This window comes from Stigmatopora nigra, chromosome 9 (assembly GCF_051989575.1).
Source record: "Stigmatopora nigra isolate UIUO_SnigA chromosome 9, RoL_Snig_1.1, whole genome shotgun sequence".
NCBI lineage: Eukaryota > Metazoa > Chordata > Actinopteri > Syngnathiformes > Syngnathidae > Stigmatopora > Stigmatopora nigra.
In genome coordinates, this window is record NC_135516.1 from 9,197,697 (window position 1) to 9,223,756 (window position 26,060).

At 52.6% G+C, this 26,060-nt stretch overlaps 6 protein-coding genes and 1 long non-coding RNA gene across 8 annotated transcripts; 3 read left to right on the top strand and 4 right to left on the bottom strand.

The window, feature by feature from the left end:
* The first annotated feature begins 965 nt into the window (after positions 1-965).
* bfsp2 (beaded filament structural protein 2, phakinin) lies at positions 966-2,953 on the top strand. Its single transcript, XM_077723935.1, has 7 exons — positions 966-1,437; positions 1,536-1,618; positions 1,687-1,843; positions 1,915-2,076; positions 2,146-2,271; positions 2,342-2,577; positions 2,752-2,953. The coding sequence occupies exons 1-7, from the start codon at positions 994-996 to the stop codon at positions 2,867-2,869; spliced, it is 1,326 nt and encodes a 441-aa protein (XP_077580061.1). The 5' UTR covers positions 966-993; the 3' UTR covers positions 2,870-2,953.
* Positions 2,954-3,135: 182 nt separating this feature from the next.
* Positions 3,136-7,059, bottom strand: klhl18 (kelch-like family member 18). The gene is made up of 10 exons (XM_077723929.1): positions 6,858-7,059; positions 6,084-6,214; positions 5,868-6,008; positions 5,605-5,803; positions 5,323-5,483; positions 5,125-5,261; positions 4,805-5,027; positions 4,635-4,739; positions 4,436-4,547; positions 3,136-4,370 (listed from the first exon to the last, which is right to left on the bottom strand). Exons 1-10 carry the CDS (start codon positions 6,984-6,986, stop codon positions 3,984-3,986), a joined length of 1,725 nt encoding a protein of 574 aa, XP_077580055.1. The 5' UTR covers positions 6,987-7,059; the 3' UTR covers positions 3,136-3,983.
* Positions 7,060-7,319: 260 nt separating this feature from the next.
* Positions 7,320-10,766, bottom strand: puf60a (poly-U binding splicing factor a). Its single transcript, XM_077725068.1, has 10 exons — positions 10,056-10,766; positions 9,849-9,938; positions 9,694-9,741; positions 9,462-9,623; positions 9,022-9,114; positions 8,749-8,962; positions 8,534-8,688; positions 8,373-8,457; positions 8,160-8,314; positions 7,320-7,979 (listed from the first exon to the last, which is right to left on the bottom strand). The coding sequence occupies exons 1-10, from the start codon at positions 10,185-10,187 to the stop codon at positions 7,680-7,682; spliced, it is 1,434 nt and encodes a 477-aa protein (XP_077581194.1). The 5' UTR covers positions 10,188-10,766; the 3' UTR covers positions 7,320-7,679.
* Positions 10,767-11,098: 332 nt separating this feature from the next.
* afg3l2 (AFG3-like AAA ATPase 2) lies at positions 11,099-15,870 on the bottom strand. 2 transcript variants are annotated; one of them, XM_077723715.1, is made up of 17 exons: positions 15,647-15,870; positions 15,274-15,358; positions 15,154-15,210; positions 14,875-15,026; positions 14,618-14,770; positions 14,477-14,551; positions 14,184-14,305; positions 13,843-14,119; positions 13,637-13,774; positions 13,413-13,566; positions 13,195-13,302; positions 12,999-13,124; positions 12,802-12,912; positions 12,620-12,735; positions 12,338-12,538; positions 12,064-12,258; positions 11,099-11,995 (listed from the first exon to the last, which is right to left on the bottom strand). In XM_077723715.1, exons 1-17 carry the CDS (start codon positions 15,731-15,733, stop codon positions 11,756-11,758), a joined length of 2,397 nt encoding a protein of 798 aa, XP_077579841.1. In that variant the 5' UTR covers positions 15,734-15,870; the 3' UTR covers positions 11,099-11,755. The 2 variants fall into 2 exon arrangements, with proteins under 2 accessions (XP_077579841.1, XP_077579840.1); XM_077723714.1 differs by having other exon boundaries at positions 14,184-14,308.
* Positions 15,871-15,971: 101 nt separating this feature from the next.
* Positions 15,972-20,524, top strand: fastk (Fas-activated serine/threonine kinase). Its single transcript, XM_077723722.1, has 11 exons — positions 15,972-16,272; positions 17,054-17,705; positions 17,871-18,168; positions 18,359-18,546; positions 18,619-18,767; positions 18,837-19,053; positions 19,127-19,286; positions 19,460-19,551; positions 19,614-20,046; positions 20,108-20,222; positions 20,282-20,524. The coding sequence occupies exons 2-11, from the start codon at positions 17,093-17,095 to the stop codon at positions 20,366-20,368; spliced, it is 2,352 nt and encodes a 783-aa protein (XP_077579848.1). The 5' UTR covers positions 15,972-16,272; positions 17,054-17,092; the 3' UTR covers positions 20,369-20,524.
* On the bottom strand, positions 20,502-25,650 carry ubtfl (upstream binding transcription factor, like). Its single transcript, XM_077723717.1, has 18 exons — positions 24,976-25,650; positions 24,035-24,135; positions 23,754-23,929; positions 23,596-23,679; positions 23,350-23,505; positions 23,214-23,278; positions 23,023-23,143; positions 22,838-22,948; positions 22,647-22,774; positions 22,311-22,452; positions 22,062-22,247; positions 21,864-21,983; positions 21,671-21,781; positions 21,460-21,530; positions 21,197-21,386; positions 20,942-21,127; positions 20,764-20,880; positions 20,502-20,690 (listed from the first exon to the last, which is right to left on the bottom strand). Exons 2-18 carry the CDS (start codon positions 24,096-24,098, stop codon positions 20,634-20,636), a joined length of 2,085 nt encoding a protein of 694 aa, XP_077579843.1. The 5' UTR covers positions 24,099-24,135; positions 24,976-25,650; the 3' UTR covers positions 20,502-20,633.
* LOC144201238 (uncharacterized) lies at positions 22,734-25,996 on the top strand. Its single transcript, XR_013327299.1, has 2 exons — positions 22,734-25,232; positions 25,311-25,996. It is a non-coding gene; the product is annotated as an uncharacterized LOC144201238 (long non-coding RNA).
* The last annotated feature ends 64 nt before the right edge of the window (positions 25,997-26,060 follow it).

Genomic DNA, 26,060 nt, shown 5'->3' on the forward strand with positions numbered 1-26,060 from the left:
CGGCGCCTCTGATTGGCTAAAAAAAAAAGATCATGATAAACATTTCGTTTTGTAACACTTTCACCATGTGATTTCCGTTTCCTGTTCCCTTGTTTATGTTTACTTTCATTTGATCAGCTGTTTCTGGTCTGTTTACAAGTCAAGAATGTTCGTGATTTTTTACAAAAAAGTAAAGTGGTAAGATTTTCCATGTATTTATACATATATGTAAGGGCGAAAACAAAATTTGGTAAGATCACAAATGGTTCGAGGTTGACAGGTATGCAAGCTAGCGCAAGCCAACAATAGCTAAGAGAAGCTAGCGGAAACACTGAATTTCTTCAGTATCAGAATTCCTTGCCATGAGGCAATTGTCAAGAAGCAGACAAAACGGGCAACAGGAAGTCACACCTTTTTATTCACTTCCTTCCTCTACTTCCTTTTTTTTTACCCCGAGTGCGTATTTTGTTGTGACGGGGGGGAGTTGGCCAACACAGACACTTCATGGAGACTAACGGATCCCAACAGAAAGACTTTTGTTCATTTCAAACTGTCTCTTAGTCATTTACACAGTAATGACAGACAGTAGTCACGTGTAACCATGTAAAATATCAAATTAAAAGACATTTTTACAGAACGTGTTTGCTTGGCATTAAAAGGGGAAGCCATTTTATCCATCAAATGAGAGGGAATATTCTTTGGAAGCCCTGAAAATTTCAATCATGGCTCATAAACTTGAATGGTCTCCAGGTGTCCCATTTTTTGGGTCACCCATAATGCCTTGCAGCTCACCTGAGATGTGGCATGTGGGGGTAAACAGGAAGTGACGCTGTCACCAGAAGCTTTCCTTTGAAGGGAGCAACAAACAAACCGCTGAGTCCCCCGTTTGCTGACGAGGAAGGTCAAAGGGCGCCCCGGGTAACACAAACGCGCTGGAACAAAGGCCCCGTCTTTCCAGAACGGGGCCCCGGCATAAAAGCGCCGGCGCGGGAGCCCCCCGGGGTTTAGTCCGTCATGCCTCTGCCGCGACGCCGCTCCTCTTTCTTGGGTCAGTCGGCATCCTCCACCGATCGCCCCGGCTCCGCCTGCGCGCGGGGGTCCCCGGGCGGGGCCTCGGCCCGGGGCGTCTTCGTGGGCGCCGTGCCCCCCACCGGCGGCGTGGCGGCCGTGTTGGGGACCAGGGTCTCCCGCCGGGCCTTGGGGATCAGCAGTATATTCCTGCAAGGGACCCGCAGCTGGGCCGCGCCCCTCCCGCCTCGGGCGGGCGACGGGGCGGCTCGGGGCGCGGCGGGGTTGGGCCTCAACAGCTGCTTGATGGAGTACCGGGACAAGGTTCGAGCTCTTGAGCAGCTCAACCAACAGCTGGAGGAGCAAATCCGCCTGAGTTTGGACCGCAAGGCGTCCAGTGCCGGGGCCTGGGGACCGCTCAGGGGCCAGTGGGAGGACGTTTACAGGCAGGTGAGAGGGTCCACAATGCCATTTATATGCAAAGCGCTCAGGGGAAACAACAAATACGACTCCTCCAAAATAAAAGCGTGACTGATTCTCACCCACAGGTCAGCGAAGCCATCCTGGACAACGCCCGCCTGACACTGCAGACAGAAAACGTGCAAGCCAACGCCGAGGACTTCAAGGAAAGGTCAGCGGTCGCCGGCTCCCGAGGTGACGGACGGAGACGTCACGCCCACCCCTCTCTGACCCGCCAAGGTTCGAAAGCGAGCGGCCCTTCCGCAAGGCGGCCGAGGACGAGATCGCCTCGCTCTACAAAGTCCTGGAGGAAGCCGGCGTGACCAGGGCGGAGCTGGAGGAGCAGATGGACGCCATGCGAGGGGAACTCCAACAACTGGAGGGACGCCACGAGCAGGTCAGAAGTGGCAAGGCCGCCGCGCCCCACCCCGCGCTTCCGATTCCGACGCCGCCGTCTTGGTCCCGTAGGACGTGCGTCTTCTCTACAGCCAAATGTCCGGACGGGAACTGGACCAACCCGACGCTCCCATCGAGACCAGTTTGGACCAGATCCTGTCTTACATTCGGAACCACTGGGAGAAAGTGACGGAGAGGAACCGGGCCGAAACTGACAACTACCAGGAATGCAAGGTGGGTGACCCAATCCAATGGAAGGATAACATGGACGCCACTTGACTCCTCCGCCGGGCCGCCCCGCAGGACGCCAAGTGCGTGAGTCGATTGAGCCCAGAAGAAGAAGAGCTGGAGGCGCTGAAGGTCCAGTGCTCGGACGCCGGCTGCAAGATCCAAAGCCTGCAAGCCGAGACCGAATCCATCCGAGCCCTGGTGAGGGGGGTGGGGTGGAATCATCCATTTTTTTTTAGCGGCGCTTTGCTGATGGGATTTGGGCTCGCAGAAACGCGGCCTGGAGAACTCGCTGGGCGACGCCCGGCACTGGCACGACATGGAACTCCAGAACCTGGGCTCGGTGGTGTCTAAGATGGAGGCGGAGCTGGGCGACGTACGCGGCGAGATGGAGCAGCAGCGCAGGGACTATGACGCGCTCCTCGCTAACAAGCAGCGCCTGGAGCAGGAGATCCGACTCTACCACGGGATCTTGGACGGAGAGGAGCGACGCTTCCTGCCCGTCGAGTAAGTGGCTCACCAAAATGGTCCCTGTAAATTTCTTGTCAATGTAGGGTATTTTTGGTCATTTCCTTGGCTACAATTGACGTCCAATCCCTTTTGAACACATGTTAATTGGCCTATGAAGCCCAGAATTCGATTTCATGTGAATAAAAACATGGCAAAATACCGTCCGTGTAGGTGTCCCGATCTGCAGAGAGACCTCGACGAACATTCCGGGACTTCGGCAGACGGAGGACCCCCGGCGCAATCTGGAACCAAGGACTCGGTGGACTCCAGTCAACTGGGGGGTCATTAACAGGAAGCCAAGGAGTGAGGCGGTGGTCTGAAGGGTGATTCCTGCTAATCATTGACACAATAAAACGTTTTTTTGCGGATAAAATCGACTCTCGTTGGCCTTCATCACGTTCGTATCAGACTAGTTTGGCGATATAAATTAAGCAAAATATCAAACATCAACTCAACCACAAGAGGGCAATGTTTCGCACTAGGAATATTATAATGATCAGATTTTCGCCGATAAAAAAGTCTCTCTGACAAGACTAGTTATGGGACAAGATGATGTTGATGTTCAGATCTGTCTTAATTTAATTTTGCAATCAGTTGGTTTTACACAATAACCTAGAAAAGTGATCGGTGCTGCTGAAGCAACATTGTAAACATTGTTCTCCTTCTATAATCCTATTAATGATTGTTATTGATTTAACACATGAAAAAAATCACTGTTAAAAATATCCCCCTTAAATAAGTGACCACTAATCTGAGAAAGTCTCAGAGTTACTTGCTGTAGCATTAGCCTAGCATCGTTTAAGTGGGAGTAGTAGCCCTAGAAAAGGGCCAATTGTAGAGAACAACAGAGCTAGTCCCAACATTTTACACCAAGTACCATCTCAAAAAGTACTCCATCTCAAAGTACCCACATCACAGCTATCATACAGTAGAATAATAAAATAAAAAAACATATTATGCAAATAAATCAAAGGCTGCCAATGACGCCGATAGACGTCCAAACGATTTGAAGTGGGATTCCACTTTAAATGGATTGGACGGGTCCACATGATAAAGTTCTTAAAAGATGTTTTCATTTAATTTAGCACACGATTGGACGTTTATCACCATCAATGGCATCAAAACAGTTTGCAGGAATGGTCAACATTTTTTCTCTCTACATACTCTGAAAGCGACATTTATCTGATTTTTTTCAACTTACCATTGATTGTTTTGGAAGTGACGGTGGACGGAGGTATAATACCATGCCTGCCCCCAAATCCCACAGTCATTTTGAAGCGATGAACGCTTTGGCGCCGCTCCCCAATCCAAGCGCGACCACGGCGCTCAACAGCAGTCGTGAGCGCTAACCGTTAGCCGCTAAGCGTCCTCACCCCAGATTGGACCGTCGTCCTGTGGCGTTTTTAAGAGGGCTGTAGGGGGACGCAACCCACGCCTACGCCGCCCTTGTGGCAGGCCATGGGCGCCATGAAGGTCCAGCGGCCCGTGTCCGGGTTGAACATCTCCACCGATCCCAGGTTAGTCTGGCCGTCGTAACCGCCCACGGCGTAGAGCCGCCCCGAGGCGGCCACCAGGGACACCCGGCTGCGTCGCGTGCTCATGGCGGCCAGGCTGCTCCACTGGCCCGACGCCCAGCTGTAGACCTCGGCGCCGCTCAGGAAGCCGGAACCGTCGTAGCCTCCCACGGCGTAGAGCTGGCTGCCCAGTGACGCCGCCCCGTGACGACAACGCTTGTTGGACATGGGCGAGGACGCGTGCCAGCGCTTGGTGTGATGGTTGTAGTACTCCACCTGCGTGCCAGGAAGACGTTTTACGAGGAGAACGACGCGACGATCCGAGCCGACTTGCCACTGACCGTGTTGAAAATCTGCAAGCCGTCGTGTCCCCCGGAGACAAAGATGCGTCCGTCAAAGACGGTGACGCCGGCGGCGCTGCGACTGGCGCTCATTTCCGTCACCGCGGACCACCTGCGACACACATACTCAATGGGTGAAATAGCAATGGGAATGAAGCTTAACATCATTTTAAAAAAAGCATGATTTTTTTTTCACCACCTGTCGGTCTGAGGCGAGTAGCATTCCACAGAGTTGAGGGAGGATTTTCCGTCGTATCCTCCGCACACGTAGATGTGGCCGTCCACCACCACTGTTCCCATGGCGCTGACAAAGAAAAACAAGGTGAGCGGTGGGCTCGTGGTCAAAGGCTCCGTGGGGAATATCCACACCTGCGTCGGCTGTTCATACTGGACACTCTGGTCCAACTGTCCGTCTCGGGGTTGTAGACCTCCACGGTGCTGAGTCGGGATTGGCCGTCGTAACCGCCGATGGCGTAGAGGAGTCCGTTGAGCACGGCCACGCCCACCCTGCTGCGGGCCGTCCTCATTGGTTGACAGCGTTCCCACAAGTTCCCCGCCGGGTCGAACACCTCCACTACGTTCAGCGAATCGCCTACGGGAGAGCCTCCATCTCAGAATTGCGAGGCGGACGTGCTAACCACTCCCTAAACCAGGTTGTCAGACTTATAAGCACTTTCATATTTCCCCACCTGAGCTGTTGAGTCCTCCCACGGCGTAGACGAGCGCCATGATGGACGTGCAGCACCTCTGCCGCGTCTTGAAGGCGGGAAGGTGGGGACGACGCTCCGACATCAAGTGGAAGTCTTTGGCCTCGTCCAGGAGGTCCCTGGTGGAGGGGAAAGGAGTTGCGTCAACACGTCAAAACACTTCTTTTTTCCAGTTCTGACCTGCATTTATGGCAGCAGCGTACGAGTTCTTCCTGCTGGACTCGTTCCGTCAGGAATTGAGGACGACAGAGCGGCAGTCGGATCTTGGACAGCAGCTCGGGGAGCAGCGATTGACGTCGGGCGCGGTCGTGGTGGACCCAAGACAGCGCCGCCTCGAAAACCTGCAAATGCCACGCACTACGTCTGTTTTCTATCCATTTGAATTTTCATTCATTGATACATTTGTAGTTGTACATACATACTATATCATGGTTAATAATCATTTCAAAATAACATTGGAACCTGTTCCTCCGTTTTGACATTGAGCTCGTCGCAGGCGACCACCTCCAGCAGCTCGTCGGTCCTCAGGGTGAGGAACTCGTCCGACGAGGACACGTCCACAAAGTGCCGGCGTAGGAAGTCGTTGGCCGAGTCGTAGAGCGCCGTGCACATCATGGTCTCGGCGAACTGACGCACTCCCAAACAGTTCTTGGGATGCAACCTGTGGATGAGGGGGTTGCGTCAAGACGGCGTACGCTAAGCCCGGCGACCAAATGCGACGCCACCTGTCCTGCAGGAAAGCGCAGCAGGCGTCTTTGACGTTCTGCAGCTGAAGGAAACTGGAACCCATCAGAAGAGATTGAACATTCTGCTGGTCGATGGCCACGTGGCCGCTGTACGCAAAGTTGATCAGAGCTTCCAGAGCGCTAAAGGGCAAAGACGCACATGTTAGTTAGCTGGAAAAGTGGGTGTTTGGCCAGGACTCGTGGGCTGGGGGGTACCTGGGGTCCATCCCTTGCATGAGGATCTCGTCCTGCTTGCACTCCACCATGTCGTTGGTGAACATGGCGTGAAAATAGGGGATGGACGCGGCCAACACAATGCGGTGGGCGCTGAATTTATGCTCACCCGCCTGTACACAAAATACACAATGCATAGGTAAATTTCACTACATTTTCCAGGCATACTTAAAAACTCGTTTTAAAAATGAATAGGAACAATACAAATGAGTACGACCATGTGTTTTACTGCCATCAATTTTATTCTTTATTTAAATTTTGTAACCACACATAGTTTTGGCTGCCATTGACGGCAACAAACGTCCAATCCATATGAACTGGGAGGGGCTGAAAGCGTCAACAACAACACTGGAAACGACCACAACACAAACTGTGACTTGGGCTGGCAGTACATGAGTTAAGATCATAAAAATGTGACAGGACGTCCAATGTAGAGAAGTGAAAACGTTAGTGTAGCAAAGTAAAAAGAGCTCATTTTGCGAGCGACACTGGTATGGCAGCTGCTGTCAATGAGTTCATTTTTCAAGATTGGTCGCCAATGACGAGCCTATCACCGTGGCAACAGTTCAAAGGTCACCCGGAGTTCGCGTCCACGACGCCCATGAATGACCACGCCGACCCTTTGCTTATGAAGAACGTGACGTCCGCATAACAAATACTAAGCCGTGTTTAATTCCAGCTAGCATGAGCTCAGGACTACATGCTAGGCTAAGCTAGTTTGGGTGGACTCGAGTCTTAGCGGTCCGACAACTGTACCTTGAGCGTAACGTCGCACAGTTTTCCCTGCCGTCGAATTTCTTCCATGACGACATAGCCTCTGGCTGGGAGGTCGTGCACCGAGAAATGGACTAAATCTTCCAGCTCCTCGCAAACAACGTCTCCCATCGTCAGCGTCGCTAGCTGCGAACTTTTGGGGCGCTACGAGACGCCGTAGCGCCTCACTGACATTTCCGCTTTCCCTTCAAAACAAAACGCGTGGCGTCACGTCAATTGTGAAAACCGGCGGAACTAAGTTGCAAAAACGTCCACACGAAATTGCACAAAAATAAGCGTAAATCACACCAAACAATGTAAATCTGTACTAAACACAAACAAACCAAACTACAAATAAGAAAAGACAAAATTAGACAAACTTCAGGTGTCATTCATTCATGGAACCTAGTTACTCAAAATGACCGCTAGGTGGCGCTAAAGTGGCCATCAGAAATAAGAGCCTCGTTTTCATCTTCTTAGTTTACTTTAATATAAAAAAACAAAAACATTTGCAACAGTTTGGTAGGGGGAATATTGTGGAGTAAGAACATAAAACCGTCATGGTGACCACTAAAAATTGAGTTTTTGGCAAAACCTCAGCGTTTTTTTTCCATCCTTGGAAAAGAACAAACGGGAGGTCGCCCAGGCGTTCTGACTCTGCCGCTCCATTGAGACTGGAACGGGCCGGCGCTCGCCACGCTTCCCGCGGCGCAAGTGGGCCTCGGGGGTCCCGCGTCACGTGACGTTTCGCCATCTGGGAGATTGGAGCGCCCCGCCGATGATTGTCCTCCTCGTCGGCGCCGATAGCTGGCCTCGGACAGACGTCTACGCCGACAGGTCGTTGTTCTCGAAGCGCTCCTGCTCGTACGCCTCGGCCGCCACTTTGCGTCCGCCAAACCAGCGTCGGTCCAGCGCCCGGACGGCCCGGTTCATCTCGGCCGTGTGGCAAAACTCCACGAAGATCTTGATGATGACGGCGGCGTCTTCTTCCTCTCCCTGCCGTTCCTGGTAGATGACCACTCGCTTGACCTGACCGAACTTGCCGCACTCCTCGGTGACCTCTCCCTCCAGGTCGTCGTCGATGTCGTCCTGGCCCACCATGTTCCTTAGCACCATCACGCGGGACTGTAGGCACACGCCGCAACGTCGTTCAGTTACCATCATGCGCTCACATCATAGGGGAGAACGGGTTTGGCTGTCACCCGGGTTGCAATACTACATTTGGCTCCCGAGCCAGTCCGTTCTCCCCTAATACAACTCCCATCGTGCTCATGTGGCGTGTCTGCCAAATGATCTTTCTCTTACTTGTCGGTTGCGAAAGATCTTGTTGATGTCGTGCTGGCCGTCGGCGAATGATCGCTTACTGGCGGCGTCCTCCTCCGCCTTGGCCGCAGGGGGCGTGGCCAGCACCGGATTGACCAGAGCCACTTGCGAAAAGCCGGCTCGGGCCGGGGTCACGCCTGAAAAGGAGGGGGACGTGAGCGGGCGGGGCCCGCCGATTGGACTAAACGTGCCCACCTGTGATGACGCCCGGTGCCTGTGCCGCCATGACGCCTTGCGGAAGACCGGCTAGCGCTCGTAGGACCGACGCGCTCATGGGATCCTGAAAGTGGTAATATTGCCATGAGTACAGTCGGTCAGTCGGCGGGACAAAATGCCGAGGACGGATGACGACTCACCTGTGCTGTGAAGTTGGCCGCGGCGAGGCCTCCGGAGGCAGTAATGAGCGGCACCGGCGGCGTGACGGCCTTCCCAACTCTCAAGTACTGGCCCCCCAAGTCAAAGAGGTTCATGGACGCCACCGCGTCCACGGAAGACTGAGGCTTATCATACTCTGCGGGCAAAGACGCCGGCTCAGGCCCAGACCATCGGCGGCGACCCGGTGGCGACTCACCGATATAGCCGTAGCTTTTATGCCGTCCCGTGGTGGGCTCGCGCGCCAACATGCAGGACTTGATCTTCCCGAAAGCCTCGAAGACGCTGCGGATGTCGCCGTCCGACAGGTCGCGGTGAACGGACGCCACGTAGATCCTGTTGAAGGCTCTCGCTTCCTCCGCCAGCTGCTCGATGATGGGCTGAGCCTGGCCGATGTTGCTGGGCCGGCCCACCTGTCCCCATTGGTTCACGCTTTGACACGGACCGGGCTGGGCGTCCGACTCGAACGCACCTTTATGTTCCGTCCTCCGAGGACCACCGAGTTCATTTGGTCCAGAGCAAGCTGGGCGGCTTCCGGCGTCTCGTACTCCACGAAAGCAAAACCCTGAAGGAGCATTTTGGGTTATTTCTTGTCATTTCAGCCAAAGATCCCCCATGACACCAATTCAACTTGCCTTCAATTTTCATAGCATTTCATCTATGGAATCCATCACAAAAAAAGTAAGTAAACTTTCTTTTTCCTACTATGCAAGACGGCAGCCTGTGGAATTATACATTCTTTTTTCTCTTCTTTTTACTTGCACAGCCTGTTTCCGCAAGTAGAATTGTATTTTATTCATTTAATTTTTTCCCTTTTTTTAAAAAAAGAGGAGGGCCTCTAAATACGGTCCAATATGAAGTTTGTAAAATCCCTTGCAGCCACATTATTAAACGTGGACGGTGACCTCTGACCTTATGCTTCATGGTGACCGAGTCCCAGGACATGTCGATACTTTTGATGGGTCCGAAGGGGATGAAGGCCTGCCTGATGGTGTCCTCGCCCAGCTCGTAGTAGATGGAACCCACGTAGACGCGACACATGATGGCCAAGGCGCGCTGGCGTTGCGCCGCCACCTGGATGAGAAATCACAGCATCGTTAGCACGGGTCAAAACAAATGAGGGAAAAAACACAGGGCCACTTACTGACTGCAAAGGTGAAAGGTCCCCTAAGCCCACCGACAAGGACGCCATCTGACAAATAAACACACCTGTCAAGCTGTCATTGAAGCCAATGCGTTCATTTATTAAAAACAGTTAAAGTGTTACATATCTGGACATCTAAGGTAGGTGTGGCGTACCTGCAGTCCGCTGAGCTGCTGTTGCTGCTGCGCCATGGTCTGCCTGACCAGAACGTTCCGGATACTTTGCTCCATGGCATATTTCTTTGCCTGCCAATACAAAAACAAGCTTGCAAATTAGGTTGAGTTCAGTTTTCTGTAGTTAGCAAAAGTTTGGGTATGTCATATGTATGTTGCTGAGCTAAAGGGTATAAAACCAGAGCTCACCTTCTGCAGTGCCTCCTGCTGGCCGGGTGTGAGGGGTGGAAGACCGAGCCTCGTCGTGGTGGTAGTAGTGGTGCTGGTAGTGGTTGGGGTAGTTGTAGTCGTGTTACCTTGTCCGTTCTCCATGATGAGCATGCGCGACCGCGGTACAACGATTGCGGGCTTCCTACTCGGTTGCCCTTGGCAACTCCATTCAATCAGACTTTTCACCAGCACTTGGGATTTTTACACATTAATTTTTGGACTTTCATCGAATGTGACGGAACTTTCGGGAGGTTGGAACCTCGAACTTGTCAGCAACTTTCATCATTCACCTGTCGAGGAGCTCCACAGAAGCCAAAACGAAGCGAACGACTTTATTTTTATTATCTAAATTGCCTCGTATGCATTGGACGGGTTATGCTGTGATTGGTAATAACGTTGACAAATGATTAGCATGCAAGTAACGCGACAGACACGAGCTCCCTGGGTTAGCATTAGCTTAGCATGTCTCCGTCAAAGGAAAGCTGTCCAGAATAAAATGGTTTCATGATTCCTCAGCACACACCTTGAAATCAGAGCTTCACCCCGATTTGGTGTGTTTATTTGTGCGTGCTCGGTTCGGTCCAGTTATTTTTTAGGCTCTTGTAAGCGTCCAAAGACTCGTTGATGTGACTGAACAGCTTCGAGCATCTACGAATACGAGTGTAGTCACGTCATTTCCGGTGACCGCGCTTTCTCAATAAATTGCAGTTATTCTTTTTCTTTTCTTCTGCTTTGTTAAGCCTCCCCATGTTGTATGTTATTTGAAATATATTGTCAACATTTTACGAAAACCACGTATTTGAGGTCGTTTGTGAACTTCCTGTGTGAAGTACGCTCCCACATAGTGGCCATGTTGGTGAGGGCAATCTGTTGTCATTGGGTAAGAAGTCTTTTCATTCAACTTAATTGATATTTATGAGGCTCAGATATTTTTATGTTTGTTTTTAGATTTTAGAAAATGCTATTGACCCAAAAAAAGAAAAAATGCAATTATTGATTTAAAAAGGGGAAAATCAGGAAATATTATATACATTTATCATCTTTATTTGAATTTGATCCTAAAACAGAGTCGACACTCATGATTAACTTACTCGGGCCGCACAAAACGATGCGGCAGGCCACAGTTGGCCCCAGAGCCACCACTTTGACACCCGTGGTATAGGGCAAGGGTGTCAAACTTGGGTTACTTCGCAGGCCGTGTTAACGTCAACTCGATTTCATGTGCGCAACTTTGACACCTGTGCACTACAAGATAATGGCAGCTGAAGGTAGCGTGATGAATGTTATATCCATGTGCATGACCGGGACTCGCACATTTTCGCCCACAAATCAAAAGTAATACTTTTTCAACACAGGGAGAAATCGTTGTCGCTTCTTCAATCCAACTTTACTGGTGTCTTGATCCACATAGCAAGTGTGACATGTTAGAGTGTATATCAGTATTTGATTATTGATGTCTTATGCACATAGCTTCACCAACACTTGAGATTTTCTACTTACCGATAATCGAATAGCGATATACATCCAATTCAAACTAGTTGTACATCCATCAACATCGGATTTGTGCATTAGCATGGGCTCAATAAATAAAGTCATCTTGTTTACCAGAAGCTTCTGAATTCTTTGGAAGTGTTTGCGAATCTCCGGGAGCTCCCAGTGGAACTCCGGTCGGTAGAAGACTAAAAGGGCATTCCCCCAGAGATCTGGCGGGCCACTTGTTCTTCCTGGCTCTCCTCCTTGTCCTTTCTCTCCCGGTTCCACTCCTTGAGACCCAGAGGCAGTGTGGTGTCCTCGTCCTCTCCGCCCGTGCCCTCCACCATCTCCTCATATGTGGATTTCTCAGAGAAGGGCCGTTTTCCCAGCAGCTCCACCATGTCGTTCTTGTCCAGAACCTCCTTCTCCAGCAGCCGCAGCGCCACCTTCAGGTAGACGAGGACACAGATTAAAAGCTGAAGAAGAGCATGTGCCGATCCAGAGTCCTCCTTACCATCTCCACTTGGGCCCTGTTGTCGTTGAGAAGTTTCTGCGTTCTGTGGTAGGCGTCGGCGATGAGCGTGCGGACCTCGCTGTCGATGAGGCGAGCCGTGGCCTCGCTGTACGGCTTCTCCAGAACCATCTCGCCCTGTCGGGGTAGGTCGAAGGACACCTGGCCCACCTTGGCGTTCATCCCGAACTGCACGATCTGCGACAAGCGCAAAGCCCAGGTTCATCTGGCTTGGCTCGGCTAGCGTTAGCAAAGCCACCAACCACCTCTGACTCACCTGGGCGTAGGCGCTCTGGGTGACCTTGCGGAGGTCATCCTGGGCGCCGGTGGTCACCCTGCCGAAGAAAAGCTCCTCGGCCACGCGGCCCCCCAGCATCATGCACATGCGGTCCAGCAGCTGCTCTGTCGTGTACAGGAATTGCTCCTTGGGGAGGTACTGGGCGTAGCCCAAGCCACGCCCACGAGGGATGATGGACACCTGAAGGTCAGGAGGGAGCATACGTTAACACTTTCAGTCCCAGTGATGATCACAGCAATTGCTAATTGGAGTGGCACCCACTTTTAACAAGGGGTCCGCGTGCTCCAGAAACCAGCCGGCGACAGCGTGTCCTGCCTCGTGATAGGCTACCGTCTTCTTCTCCTCCGGTTGGAGGACCTGTGTCTTTTTCTCCAGGCCTTAATGTTTAAAAAGCAAAATGTTGTACTTTTCTTTTGTACCTGGGTAACTACGTGGGCGCTCACCTCCGATGACCCGCTCGATGGCCTGCTCAAAGTGCTTCTCCTCAATGGCGTCGCAGAGATGCCGCGCGGCAATGAGAGCCGCCTCGTTGCAAACGTTGGCGATATCGGCGCCTGTTGACCACACTTGAATGAAATCCTATTTTTGCATAGCTTCACCTATCAAAATGAATCAATCTAACCAGACTCGCTAACCTTACCCGAGAAGCCAGGAGTGAGCGCTGCCATTTTGCGCGCCAAACCTTCTTTATTGGCATTGGGGTCCAACTTGAGAGGACGAAGGTGGACTTTAAAGATGGAAACTCGACCTTTAATGTCAGGAGGACCTGGGAAGATAACCGGGGTGAGATTAACGTTTGACGCCAATTCACCCGGCCCGTCGGGATTTTCGCTCACCGATGTAAATTTGCCTGTCGAAGCGTCCGGGCCTGAGCAGCGCTGGATCCAAGATGTCCGCTCGGTTGGTTCCCGCCAGGACCACCACATTAGTCGCCGTGTTGAACCCTGACAGAGAATGTGTTGACAATTAGTAAAAGAGTGGAAAGAGTGATATTGAAAACACCTATTGACGTAAATAGAAAAACAAGACAATACTGCAAAACTATTTTCCTGACCATCCATCTCCACTAGGAGCTGGTTCAAGGTGTTTTCCTGCTCGCTCTGACCGCCAAAGTTTCCCCGCCCCCGTTTGCGTCCCACCGCGTCGATCTCGTCGATGAAGAGGATGCAGGGCGCGTTCTTCCTAGCCATGACGAATAGATCTCTGACCTGTGGGGGAAGCCGCATAAAAGGACCAGAGGGGAAGATATGGGACGGACGCGAGGGGATCGGCGCTCACCCGAGCCGGGCCCACGCCGACAAACATCTCCAGAAACTCGGACCCGTTGACGGTGATAAAGGGGACGTCGGCCTCGCCGGCTGTGGCCTTGGCCAGCAGCGTCTTCCCCGTGCCCGGAGGCCCCGTCAGGATGGCGCCCTGCCGACGGCGTGCACATGGGTCAGAGCGCACGCCTTCCAATTACTCGGCCCCTTTGGCTGCCTGACCTTGGGAATCTTGGCCCCCAGGTCCTGGTACTGCTTGGGGTTCTTAAGAAAATTGACAAACTCCATGATTTCCAACTTGGCTTCCTCGCAGCCGGCCACGTCTTTGAATTTGACGTCGATTTCGTCCTTGAGGATCTTGGCGGTGGTCTCGCTGACGCTGAAAAGGCCGCCCATGCCTCCGCGGCCGGGGCGACCCGCCCCAGCCGGCCCTCGTCGCAGCATGAAGAGCAGGAAGCCGATGATGAGGGCGGTGGGCAGCATGCTCAGAAGAAAGCTCCTGGAGGCCCAAAGAAGACGGCGTCAACAAATCCCCACCGCGCTCTGCCGGCTCGGGCACTCACCCGTCGCTCTCGGTGGCATAGACGACGGGCACGCGGTTCTCGCCATCGATGCCCAGCTCGTATTGAGCGCTCTCCAGATTCCTCTCAAAAGTGTCCACGCTGCCAATGTTGAACCACACGTACTGCTGCGGGGGCAAGAAAAAAAAGGATTAGCACGTGCGCCAAGCGGCTAAACCGGCTAGCAATCAATTGGTGCTATATTATACATTATTTGGTGAAATGTTGCTACAATAGTTTTGACACTGCAAAGACATCCGTCCCTACTGTCTATGTAGTCTTAGATGTCGACTCACCCCTTCCACAGGTGACTTTCCGGGCGAGAAAATGACTTTGACGTAGCGCTTGTTGACCACCTCCAGTCTATCCACCTAAGGAATGAAAGGCAAGACGCACGTCATCATCTCCACTCGCCATCAATGGCACAGTTGACTCACCGCTCCTTTGGACAAGAAGTTATTCACAAAGTCTTTCCAGGTGACTTCTCGACCTCCATCCCTGAACAGAAAGTAGTAGCTGACAGCAGTCCAGAAGGCCACACCGCTTAGAAAGTACATCCGGAACTCCTTCTCATCCCATGGAATGTCTCCCTGCAAACATGGACTGTCCATTAGGATGGATTTCTGAGCATAGCAATATTGTCACGAATGGATAGGATAACGTCTACCATCCATGTGAGCAAGAGCGCACTAACCTTCTGTAGACGGCTGTACCAGTTGGACTCTTTCCGCCCGCCCCGTTTTCCGCCTCCCCCTCCACTTCCCGGGCCGCCTTCCCCTCCACTTCCCGAACCGCCTCCCCCACCAGGTGGCCCCGCCTCTCTCGGGGCATCGTCAGCTTTGGCATCTGTTGACAGTTTTATATGAATACAGTGATACTTCAAATATTGCGGTTAATGTTGACCAGACATTAACATACACAAACATAAACTGTGTTTAATTGTTTGTTGATGAAGACTGTATTTCAATGTCACCTTTGTCTGGAGTCTGGCCAGAATTCTTCTGACTGTCAGGAAAATACTTTTCAAATCCTGCAAGAACAAGCAAACGTAAAACATGTTTCTAAGATGAAGACGAAGGAGTAGAAGGACAACCTTTGGGGGGTTTGGAGGTCAAACTTCTGCAGGCCACTAGAAGCTCGCTTAACAAACTCTGCCCACTCACCAGCTGTTTCGTTACCTGCCCCAAAAATCAAACAGAATTTCCAGATTTCTTTCCACTTTACTCAATGCATTGCTGCAGTGATCACACGGTTGCTTCAAAGGGTACACCAATATTTTAATAACATCAAAACAAAGTTAATTGAAGCCTTTAAGACAGTATTTAGTCAACTGCTATACAACGCTGTAGTACTACGTTATGAGTATAAATGGCAAAGATGGCAGAGCTATTGCGCATGCCCAAGGCAGGTCGCGTATTGACAAAATCGTTTGCTAGGTTAGCCCTTAGCTTAAGAGACGCACTTACCAGTCTCCTGGCGGCGGGCGAAGGAGCCACAAGAAGCCGCAAGATGTTACGGCAGCCCGCCGATAGGCGAAGGTAGCGGTGCGCCATGGTTACGCAACCAGAGGAAGCGACGACAACCTCTTAAGAGAGCACTCTAATAGTCAAGTTCAACATCACTATATTCCGTAATCGTCCCTGGTCACCATGTTTATCACGCACGTCTTCTTCGTGGGACTAATTTACGGCGAGGACAGCGTGGAACGCCCCCAATTGGCAGACATAGAGCAACGACATAATTTCCTCGTCTGTGGACGAAGTAAACTCCATTTCCCACAATGCATTTCGTTGCGATGAGACGACTCTCGCCTGAAGTGAACATAACGTGAAATAAAGCTTTCAGCGTTGAGGAATATTAACTTAAAGTGTCGCGAGTGCATTTGAATGCCATACAAGTTGGGGAGTGCGTAACTATCTGTAGGCTTCGTGGGATATTTGTGAGGGCGCGGCGGGCGTTGCATGCCGGGTAGCCGAGGTAAGGCAGTGCGCCGTGTGCCGCTTGTGTGGAGGAATGAGACGACTGACCGCTGCTTTCCTCCGCGGTCAAACAACGTTGACAGCGGCCGCAATTCTTCGACATAGATTATGAGGTAACCGTGAGAGGCTAGCTCAATTTAGTACACTTTTCCTCCTTTTTTTCGCCATGTCAACTGAGCAGGGGGACACGCCGAGGCTAACGTGTCCGCTTTTTAGCTTCTTGGCAGCTAACGCGACTTTTCCCCAACTTGGCGTTGCTGTCACACTCTTATTGACACTGTTTGCCGCCTTTTGTTGCTCAAACCCGGACTGTTTTAAGCTAGGTGGCGGCTGTTAGCCTCTTCTAATGGCTAGCTGTCTGCCGACAACTATCAGCTGTGACGTTTGATGACGTACAATGATATTGCAACTATCGAATAAGGAAAAACAATCTGTTGGAGTCCTTGGAATAATTTCTTAATTAATTTATGTATACTTAACCACTTTGCCATGATTCAATTTGGCTCATGGTTAACAAAACGGTTTTGCAGTTACTAGTTACAGATGAGTAAATTGTGGGTAAAGATTACCACACTGTGGGCTCAGATTACTATTTGTCAGGAAACTAAAGTGACCAATATAAAATGTATACAAATATATAACATAGTGTATCAATACTCAAGAAGGTACTTGGTACAACATTCCATTATACTACACAAGTAATAGCTACTAAACTAACAAAAACTTTTTTTAAAACGTTTTTTCTCATGTCATGGGCAGCCAATGTATGAGCAAGAAATGTTTAAAAAAATATCCTCATGACTATCAAAAGTAGTGCCAAATCACTGATTTAAATCATAACAACACATTTCTGGTGACCCGTGGCAGTGATATTATCAATATTGTTCTCCGCAGGAGTGCAGCGGCTTCTTTAGCTGATCTGGCGCGGTCACCATGTTGCGGGGATCTGGCGGGTGGCGCTTCCTGAGTCAAGCCATTGTCGCCGGCATGTACGCCCCTCGCCCGTACGGCGCGGGAGGCGGAGTAAAAGCGGCCAAAGGTGGAAGACTGGCGACCGAGGCGACGCCCCCGCAGCCTCAGCAGCGCCGGGCGCCGCCCCCCGTTCGACCGTCTCACCCGGGCCCCCGAGGAGCGCGCTTTCAGCCGCATCCGGCGCCGATGCCGTCCCATTGGCCGTCGACCTGCGCCCACGTCCACGCCCAGGCGGGCGCCAAGAAGAAGACGTGGAACTTCATCCAGGAGAAGATGAGCTACGACACTTTCTTCACCATGAAGCGTCTCATCGAACGTTCGCGCCGCCCGGACGAGGTCCTGCGCTGGCTGTCTCAGAACCCGGCCAAGATCTCCCATAATCATTACGCCGTGGCACTGCACAAGATAGCACAACTCCTGCAAGGACCTCCGCCCACCGCCGCCGCCGAAGCATCGGGGCGTCAGGTTCTGGAGCAGCAGGACTTCTTGTCGCTGTGCGACGCTATCATCAACGACTGCCCCAACTTTGATAACTTCAGTGTGGTCAACTGCCTTTACGCCGCTGCCTCTCTTGGTGAGTCTACAAAGGTTGTAAAAGTGCCACGGAATTTTAGGGTCAAGTAACGCTTAAATAATAGCATGAAAAAAATGGGAATATTAGGACATTATGTATGGGTGCAGTAAAGTAGCTAAAGTAGCTAAATAACATCCAACCAAAGTTACCCCGTGGCGTTTTCAGGCCTTTCTGGCGATTGCGCCCTGGTGGCGGCCCTGGAGGCTCAATGCCACGCCCGCTTGGCTCAGTTCAACCAAAAGGACGTGTCCATGGTGTTCAGTTCCAGCGTCAAACTTTACCCGGGCGTCCAAAACGCGCTGGCCGAGGCCTGCTTGCCGGCCCTGGAAAAGAACCTGGAGCGGGAGCGCCACCCCCAGACGCTCTTCCTTCTGTTGTCCTACTACCGCCTGAAACGACAAACTTCCGTGGCGCAGGAGGGAGAGCGGGCCACGCCTGACTCCCAGCGGGTGGTGGCCAACAGGTACACCCTCCGTCTTGTGCGTCGTCCTTAGCTGGAAACCTCCAATGTTGACGTGCCCCATTGTGCCAATATTAGCGATGTTAGCATTTTTAGCTAAGGCCAATGCTAATTAATGCCACTGACAGAAAACAAAAATGTCGCCCCACATACTGGCTTTTCTCCCCTGAACTGATTTTTTCTCGTCTTTCAGGAAGACCTTGCGCCTGGTAAAACACGCGCTGGCCAGCGTGAATGGCGTGCGCGACCAGGAAATGGCGCTACTGGACGAGATGTTGGCGACGTGCGCCGGGGAAGCCGACAACAAGAGCTTGGAGTTCATCTTCGGCTCGCAGCTCTTCTACCAGAACAGGCAGGAGAGGTTCATTGGAAGCCTGGCGGGTCAGTCGCACACTCGCTCGGTGAACCAAGGTCGCCTTGACCTTGGCTCACGTGCGTCAATGTGTGCGGTAGAGGAGCTCCTCAAGAAGGAGGAGAGCCTGAGCGCCTCCACCATGTCGCTGATCTCCAAGTACGTGGCGCGCCACCGCCTGCGGGAGACGGCGCTCCTCGACGCCATCGCCAAATTCCTGGTCAGGAAGGCAGAGCACCTGGACAGCAAGGTGGGTACGCACACGCCCCCTTTCCTGACCCCCCCACTAATTTGAATGAACGTGGCTGGCTGGGCTCAGGTGATCCAGAAGCTGGTGTTTCCCTTCAGCCGGATGAGCTACCGTCCCTCTGACGAAGACTCCTTCTTTGGCGTCCTGGAAGGCGTTCTGGAGTCCAAAGCGCTGAGCTCGCCGCTGGCCACCGTCAACATTCTCATGTCGCTCTTCCAGCTGGGTCGCTTCCCGGGCGCCGTCCTGCACCGGGTCTTCTCTCCCACCTTCATCAGCAATGTGACCAGTCGGTAACCCGCCTTCCGAAACGCGGTGGCGGCGGCGTACGTCTGGCGCTGACGCTCGCGCACCGCTTGCAGACAGCCCGTACGCCCTGATCGTGCGGCGCTACCTCTCTCTGCTGGACGCCGCCCTACAGCTGGAGCACCCCCACTACCGGGGCCCCCGCCTGCACCCCGACCTCAAGGTGCTCATGTTCCATCACGCACTCACTGCCGACGAGGTCAACCGCAAGTACAGGTAACGCAAAACTCCACCGTGCTTCCGAAGGGGAGAACGGGGTTGGTTGTCACAGTTTATGGGGTGCCAACATTTTAGTTTTAGCTGCCACTGACTCTGCTAGCCTACAACCCCCCTCTCCCCTATTCGGGGGAGGCAATTGTGTAATATCCCCATGGAACGAAATGTGTCAGTTATAAAGGCGTCGTGGCCGAGGCGTTGAGGCAGCTTGTCGGTGAAGAAAACTACAAGCAGGACCAAGTACTACCTCCGGGATACTACACAGGTACACAGCACCCCTCAAAGTATGCGCACTTCACCACTACCACATTGTCGTTTGGCCTCCAGACTTTTTATTGTGGATGGACTCGTCGGGTCGGGTTGTCCCCATCCAATCCAGCGGAGCGGCGGCCGACGACATCCACGAGTTGTCCACGTCCTTCGCCGCGCTGGACGCCGGCGCCCGAGAGGTGACGGGGGCCACCGCGGGCCCGGGATTGCAGTACTGCGTGTCTAGCGGCGAATACCTCTCCGAAGAGCGCTCGCCGGATAGTCGGGACAGCTCCACGCTGAGCAGCCCGCCCCCCTCGTCAAGCGCCACCACCACCAACTCCGGTTTCGAGTTCTCTGTCGGAAACGTCTTGGAAAACGATGCCGGCACGGGAAACTCCGGGGACCTCCAGTCGACGGCTTTCTACGAGGCAGGGAGGCCCGGCGATGGCTCCGCCCCCCGAGGGGAGTCTCCGTCGCCGCCCTCGGCGGAAGAGAAGCCAATAAACAGGTGGGTTGACCCGCCTGTCAAAACAGGGGCTGTTTGTCTATATCTCATATTACCCAATCAGACTGGTGATCTCTGTGAATGACAAGTGGCACTACTGCCACAATTCGTGCATCCTGGTGGGTTCTCGCGCCATGAGGGACCGCCACTTGAAGCTACTTGGCTATGCCATCCTGCAGGTACGCCCCCGGCTGGACCGCCCGCCATTTAGCGCGAGCTTACGTGCCCCATTTTGCAGCTACCCTACCACGAGTTGGAAAAGCTGAACGGCATCGAGGAGGTCAAGACGTACCTCCGCGCCAAACTCCACGACGGACCTTCGTGACGTTTTTTCCGGAGAAATGACGAGTGTGGTGGGGAATCATGGGCGGGGCTAAAAGTCAGGTTATTTATTTATAGGTGATGGATTATTTCTATTCAATAATTCCGACGTGAGATGATAAATCACAAGGATGAGATTAAAAGAGAAAAAGTGCTTTTATTTCTTATTCTGTGTTAGTTCCTGTACAAATCCCGCCCACACGCGTCTGCCCAACTGGTTGCTGACACGCCATTGGACGTCCTTCACCGTCCACGAAGAGTAGGCGGAGCTAGTCCGAGTCACTGGATTGCCCCGAAGACGTTCGCTCTCCGTCGTCCTCGTCGTGCTGCGTGACAAACGAGAAGGAAGGCGGGCGTCATGCGGTTGCTGTGGCGACCCACCCATAAACAAAAAGTCACCTCATCGTCATCTTCGTCCTCGCTGTCGCTGCACCCGGACGAGTCCTCGTCATCATCATCGTCGTCGGAGTCTGACGAGTCGCTCTTGTCATCCCCCGAGTCGGACACCATGTCCTGCTGCGGAAGCAAACGGAAGGTCAGCGAACGCCGCTTGAACCCGGCGCCCCGGCAGACTAACCTTGGCGCGGTACGCCATCGCTCGCTTGGTGGCGCTGGCGGCAGGGGGCGGCGTCTTAACCGCCGAAGGCGTCGCCTTGCCTCTCGCCGGGATTTTAGGGGAGGGGCCGACGGGAGTTTTGGACGTACTCCGACGCTTCTGCGAGGTGAACTCTTTGTAGGCGGCAAGATCCTGTGGGGACAGAGTCTGAACGGCGGCCGCGTGGTTAACCATCGCTCACTCCATCGGACAACGTGAGGGGCGTGGCGGGGGTACCTGGATCCAGTCGTCCAGCAGCACGCGATAGCGCGCCTGCGTGGCGTCCACATGCTTCTTATAAGCGTTCTTCTGATTGACCGTCAGCGTGTGCCAACGCTTGCCGATCTCCACCATGCGTTCCTTCAGGCTGAAGTGGTTGAGCTCCCCATTGGTCAGCAACTCCTGGGAGAACATCTGATAGCCGCTCCTGTTGGAGGAAAAAAGCCGATGGAAGGGGCTGAATCCCCCACTGCCCTAGCCGCGCCTTCAAGGCCACTCACACAGGAGGTTTTTTAGGTTCTCCTTCAAACTTGGGCTTCTTCTGAGGCGTCTTGCGGTCCATCAGCTCCCTCTGCCAGACACCGCAGAATAGCATGAGGTTAGTAGTCACATTCACTAACTACCAGATGAGTATTGTTGCATCCATACTGGTACCACCCAAAACTTAAAATCCATACTCTTGGGTTTTTTTTTTTTTTTAAAGAGCAGTACCTCATATCGTTTCTGGTCCTCGGCAGCCTTCTTGATCCAGGGGATCTTCTCCTTCTTCTCCATAGCCTTCCACGCATCGTCCATGGCCACCTGCGCTCGCCGCCGGTCGCTCTGCCGCCCAAACCAGAGCCCCTTTTAATACATTGCCCCCCCCCAAACACGTCTTTGATCGTGGCGGACGACGATGGCTCACTCTGCATTTATCGAGAAAGTCGGCGGCGACGCTGTGCTGCCACATCTCCTCTGCTGTCTTAGGGGTGTCGGGCAGCTTGGCGCTCCTTTTGGCGCCTTGTGGGGACCAAAGTTCGGACTCCTAGTTTTGGGGGCGGAGAAAACAGGTCTGTATGCTGTATTTAGAGCATTGATGCTAAATGACTTGGACCAAACAAACCTTTTCTAGCTTGAGCGCCGTTGATCTGGCTCTGTGCGGACTGGCGCCGGTGCCCGTCGAAACCCGGGCTCTGGCCGTCGAGGCCCGGGATCCGCCCATCTTTTCCTCGCTCATCACGCGTTCTCGATCTTCTTCCGGAAGACTCTGCAGGAAGCGCTGCAGGTCAGCGTCGTACTGTTTCTTCCTCTGAGGACGGAAGACACGTGTCAGCGTGGACGAGAAAGGCGAGCCGGGCAGCGTTCCCCCGACCTGCTCGCAGCGCTTTTGAAGCATGTCTTTCTCCTTCTGTGTCATCATCTTCCAGCGTTTGCTGCACAGAACCATGCGCTCCGTACTGCGGACGTCCTTCATGTTGACCATCAGCTCGGCGCAGTACAACGAGTAGCCGTTACTATGATGACAAAATTCATTTTAGTTGACTAATTTGAACCCCCAAGACCCTGGTGAGGATAAAGCGGTTCACAAAATGAATGACCGATATTTTTTTTACAGCTAAGGTGAGAACCCTGGCAACCCACCAGGTTTGTAAAACCCTGCACATAACCTATTGCATTGCTTTTAAAGGCCTTGTGTGTGTGTGCTCACGGTGGAGGTCTGGACGGCCGTCCATCAAACTTGTCCTTGAGTTGCCGTTCCGCTTTGGTGAGGACGGAGCGCACATGATCTTCGGAGCCGAGGTCCGGGTGAGCGAGGTAATAGGCCCGCATGGTGTCCTGAACGCACACGAGCGTCACGTTTGAGTCACCGGGCGACGGCCTTTGTCTAACTTGGCCTACCTCGTAGTCCTTCTGCAGCTCCAGCGCTTTGCCGATCCACTTCAGCCTCCTCTTATCCGACAGCTGTGACCACTGCCTCCTCAAGATGTCCTTCATTTCCTTGGGACTCACCTGGACCAACCAGCGTGGCGGTGCGGACGCGTCACTCACAAAGCCCGTCAATCGACAAAGAGACGGCGACGGACCTCGGGGTGGATCTTTATGTAGTTCTTCTTCTCGTGGTTGTACCAAAGCTGCTGTGGAGTTCTGGGCTTGTCGGGCTGGTCCGACTTTTTCTTCCCCTCTATCAGCTCGGGGTAATCGTGTCTGCCGCGGCGAAAAAGCCAACGTTAAACCCCGTGGGGGCGCCGTTTGGCTGGTGTGGGGTCTTACTTACTTGAATTGGGCCATGTTCTTCTGAAAAGATGTTTTCTCGCTCTTGAAGTCGTCCATGTATTTTTGCTGAGGCCGCAAAACAAAAAGCGTTAGTTCCCTGGTGGAGTGGAAACTCCCGCCCGCCGCTAGCACCCCACCTTCTTCTTTTCGGGGAGCTCCTTGTACTTCTTGGACAGAATCTTGGTCAAGTCCAGGTTGCTCATCTCTGGGTAGATTTTGGCATACTTGGCTCGCTTCTCCATGAAAAAGCGGAAGTACGGCGTCAGGGGCTTCTTGGGGAATTCTGGGTGCATCTGGATGGGAAGGAAACCCATAAGCCAATCAGATGGCAGATTTTCAAAAGGCCCAAAATTCATGCATGACCCCCTGAGCTATATACCAACCTTGATCTTCTTGCCTTTGTAAGGATGTTTGACAAAGTCGATGGCTTCCATGATGAGCTCCGTCATGGTTCGGAACTTGCGCACCTGAAGAAGACAAAAAAATGGTCGAAACGTCACCTCGGAGCGGCGGCCGTTTGATGAGAGGGGGAGGGGCTCACCTCGGTGGACATTTTGCTCCACTTCTGGCGACACATTTCTCCCGTAAAGCTACCGAAGCCCACTTTGTTCCAGTCAAAGTGCGACTCGGTGGTTTTATACTTCAAGGTGTCCTCACTGGGGATCAGGCTCCGAATTCTCTCCAGTAGAGTCAGACAATCCTCCTGACACCATTCGTCTGTGGGCGGGCACATAGTTAGCGACGATGCTAACGTCCTGTTTCCATTATTTAACCCATTGGACATTTTTTTCGTCTCCGTTTGATCATTTTTTTCTTGCTTACCTGTGCTGATCATCAGTTCGTCACTCTGAAGCGCAGAGACGACGACTCCGCCGTTGCCGTTCATTGCTCGGCGCCTGGTCGAGCTGACTCCGCCTCCTCTGCTTTACCACGCCCACATGCAAACAAAACGTGAACACATTGAAATGAAACATTTGGTGTTTCCTCGTCATTGAAATATGACTTCAAACTCTAAGTTAATTCATCACAAGTATATGTCCAATCCATTAAACTGTGAGGGTGGCGGCGATTGAACGTTCGTCTGTTCGCTGCCAACCTTCCCATTTAAAATGGATTGGACGCCCATTGACGTCAATGGCAGCTGATACATTAACAAGGAAAACGCAAAAAGATTCCCTGCAAGATTAGTGCAAAAACAACCGTGTATTGATACTTTTGCAATCAAATAACATATTCGTTAATTTCAGTATTGATACTTTTCGATACTTTTGACCCAATCCTATTGTATGTATAGTACTACTACATTGCACTGCCAAATGCATTGAGAACATCGCATTTTAACGTTGTCCGCGGTTAATGACGTCAATTGGACGGCCGGAAAGGGCTGCTTAACTTCCGCTGGCACCAACACAAGGCTTTCAATAATTGGGCCTTGAAACAAAGTAGAAACGAGCGAAAAAGTGACGTGAAAAAAAACTCCGCGTGTCGCGACGTGTATCGAGTCACGTGGGCCACAGAAAACGAAGAAGAAAACGAAAAGGCGGGACTCCTATGACATTTAGGAAGAAAAACTAAGACATTTGGCACTGACTAGTTGTGGGGATGATTTCCGTGGAGGTGGTGTGCTTCTTAAGCGCTTCGTCGGCTGGAACTAGCAAGCGGGCCTTCACCGACAGGCCGCCATGAACTAGCCAAGGCAACACGGCGCCAGCGACGAGGCCCAAAAGCCTTTTTAATGGACAAAAAGTCTACTTGAGACTCACCTCAAGCTATCGATGGCCAGTCCTCACGCTCTCGAACACTGTGTGGCGATTTGGTGGCCGTACTTGCAGTCAAAGTGTCCTTTCTTTGTGCCCGAAGCCCCGGGGAGTCGGCTCCAAAGCGATCCGACAAAAGGAGCGTCTGGTCCGGGATGAAACTCCGCCCAGCGCCGCAGGGGGAGGACCTCCGCGGCCAACGTGAGGACGAGGCGGAGAAAGGCAGCGCGCGCTCCGCGGACCAGACGAGCCGAGACGGACCGGTAAGGCCATATTCGCCCTTTTTAATAGCTTATCATCGCATGTCATTTTAACAAAAAGGCCGATGTTCGTCCCCATAGCCGGGAAGCGATGGCGGTGCAGCCGGTGTAGGGCCCCGGGCCGCGCTTTTGCCGGAGATTCATTCGGCTCTCCTCGTCGGCGGCCGATCGGAGGCTGCCGCCCGGTGGAACCGACCAATCCGTCGCGGCTTCGGCCGTCGTGAGGACCACTGTGAGACCTCGGCTCGGACCTCTGGCCGCCCCAGACGCAACCGGCCCTGGCGCAGCGCTCTCCGGGCTGTTTAGGCACCGCGGGACCGGCATCGTACGAAGGCGGCGCAAATCGAAAGTACGCCAAGGTGTTCGTTGAATAGAAAACACTGAAACAAGTCTTGTAAACACGCCACTGTCATCCCTTCTGGTCGACTGGCATCAACGCTCCCTGCTGGCGTGGAGGTGGAAAAACACCAGTTCGAAAAAAAGTCAACCTCTATCTTGCGATTCATTTCTCGCTGCTTTTTTTCACTTGCAGCAGTTGATGGAACCATCCCCATTTTCATCCCTTTCAATGAATAGCCTGTTAAAAGACCTTATGATTGTGTAAACCTTTTTTTGGATCCTCAAGACCTTTTAATGCTTTATAAGGCAAATATGATCACTTGGTAAATGGACTTAGAGTACTTGACAGTCCTCAGTTTTTACTCTTGCTTACTTCAATAGTTTGTTTTGAAAAAAAACTATTAAAACTTTACCAGGTTATACCTTTATCATGCATTTGAACAGTATTCATTTTCAGAATTAGATTATTTTGTAGGCGGCCCGGCGCCTGAG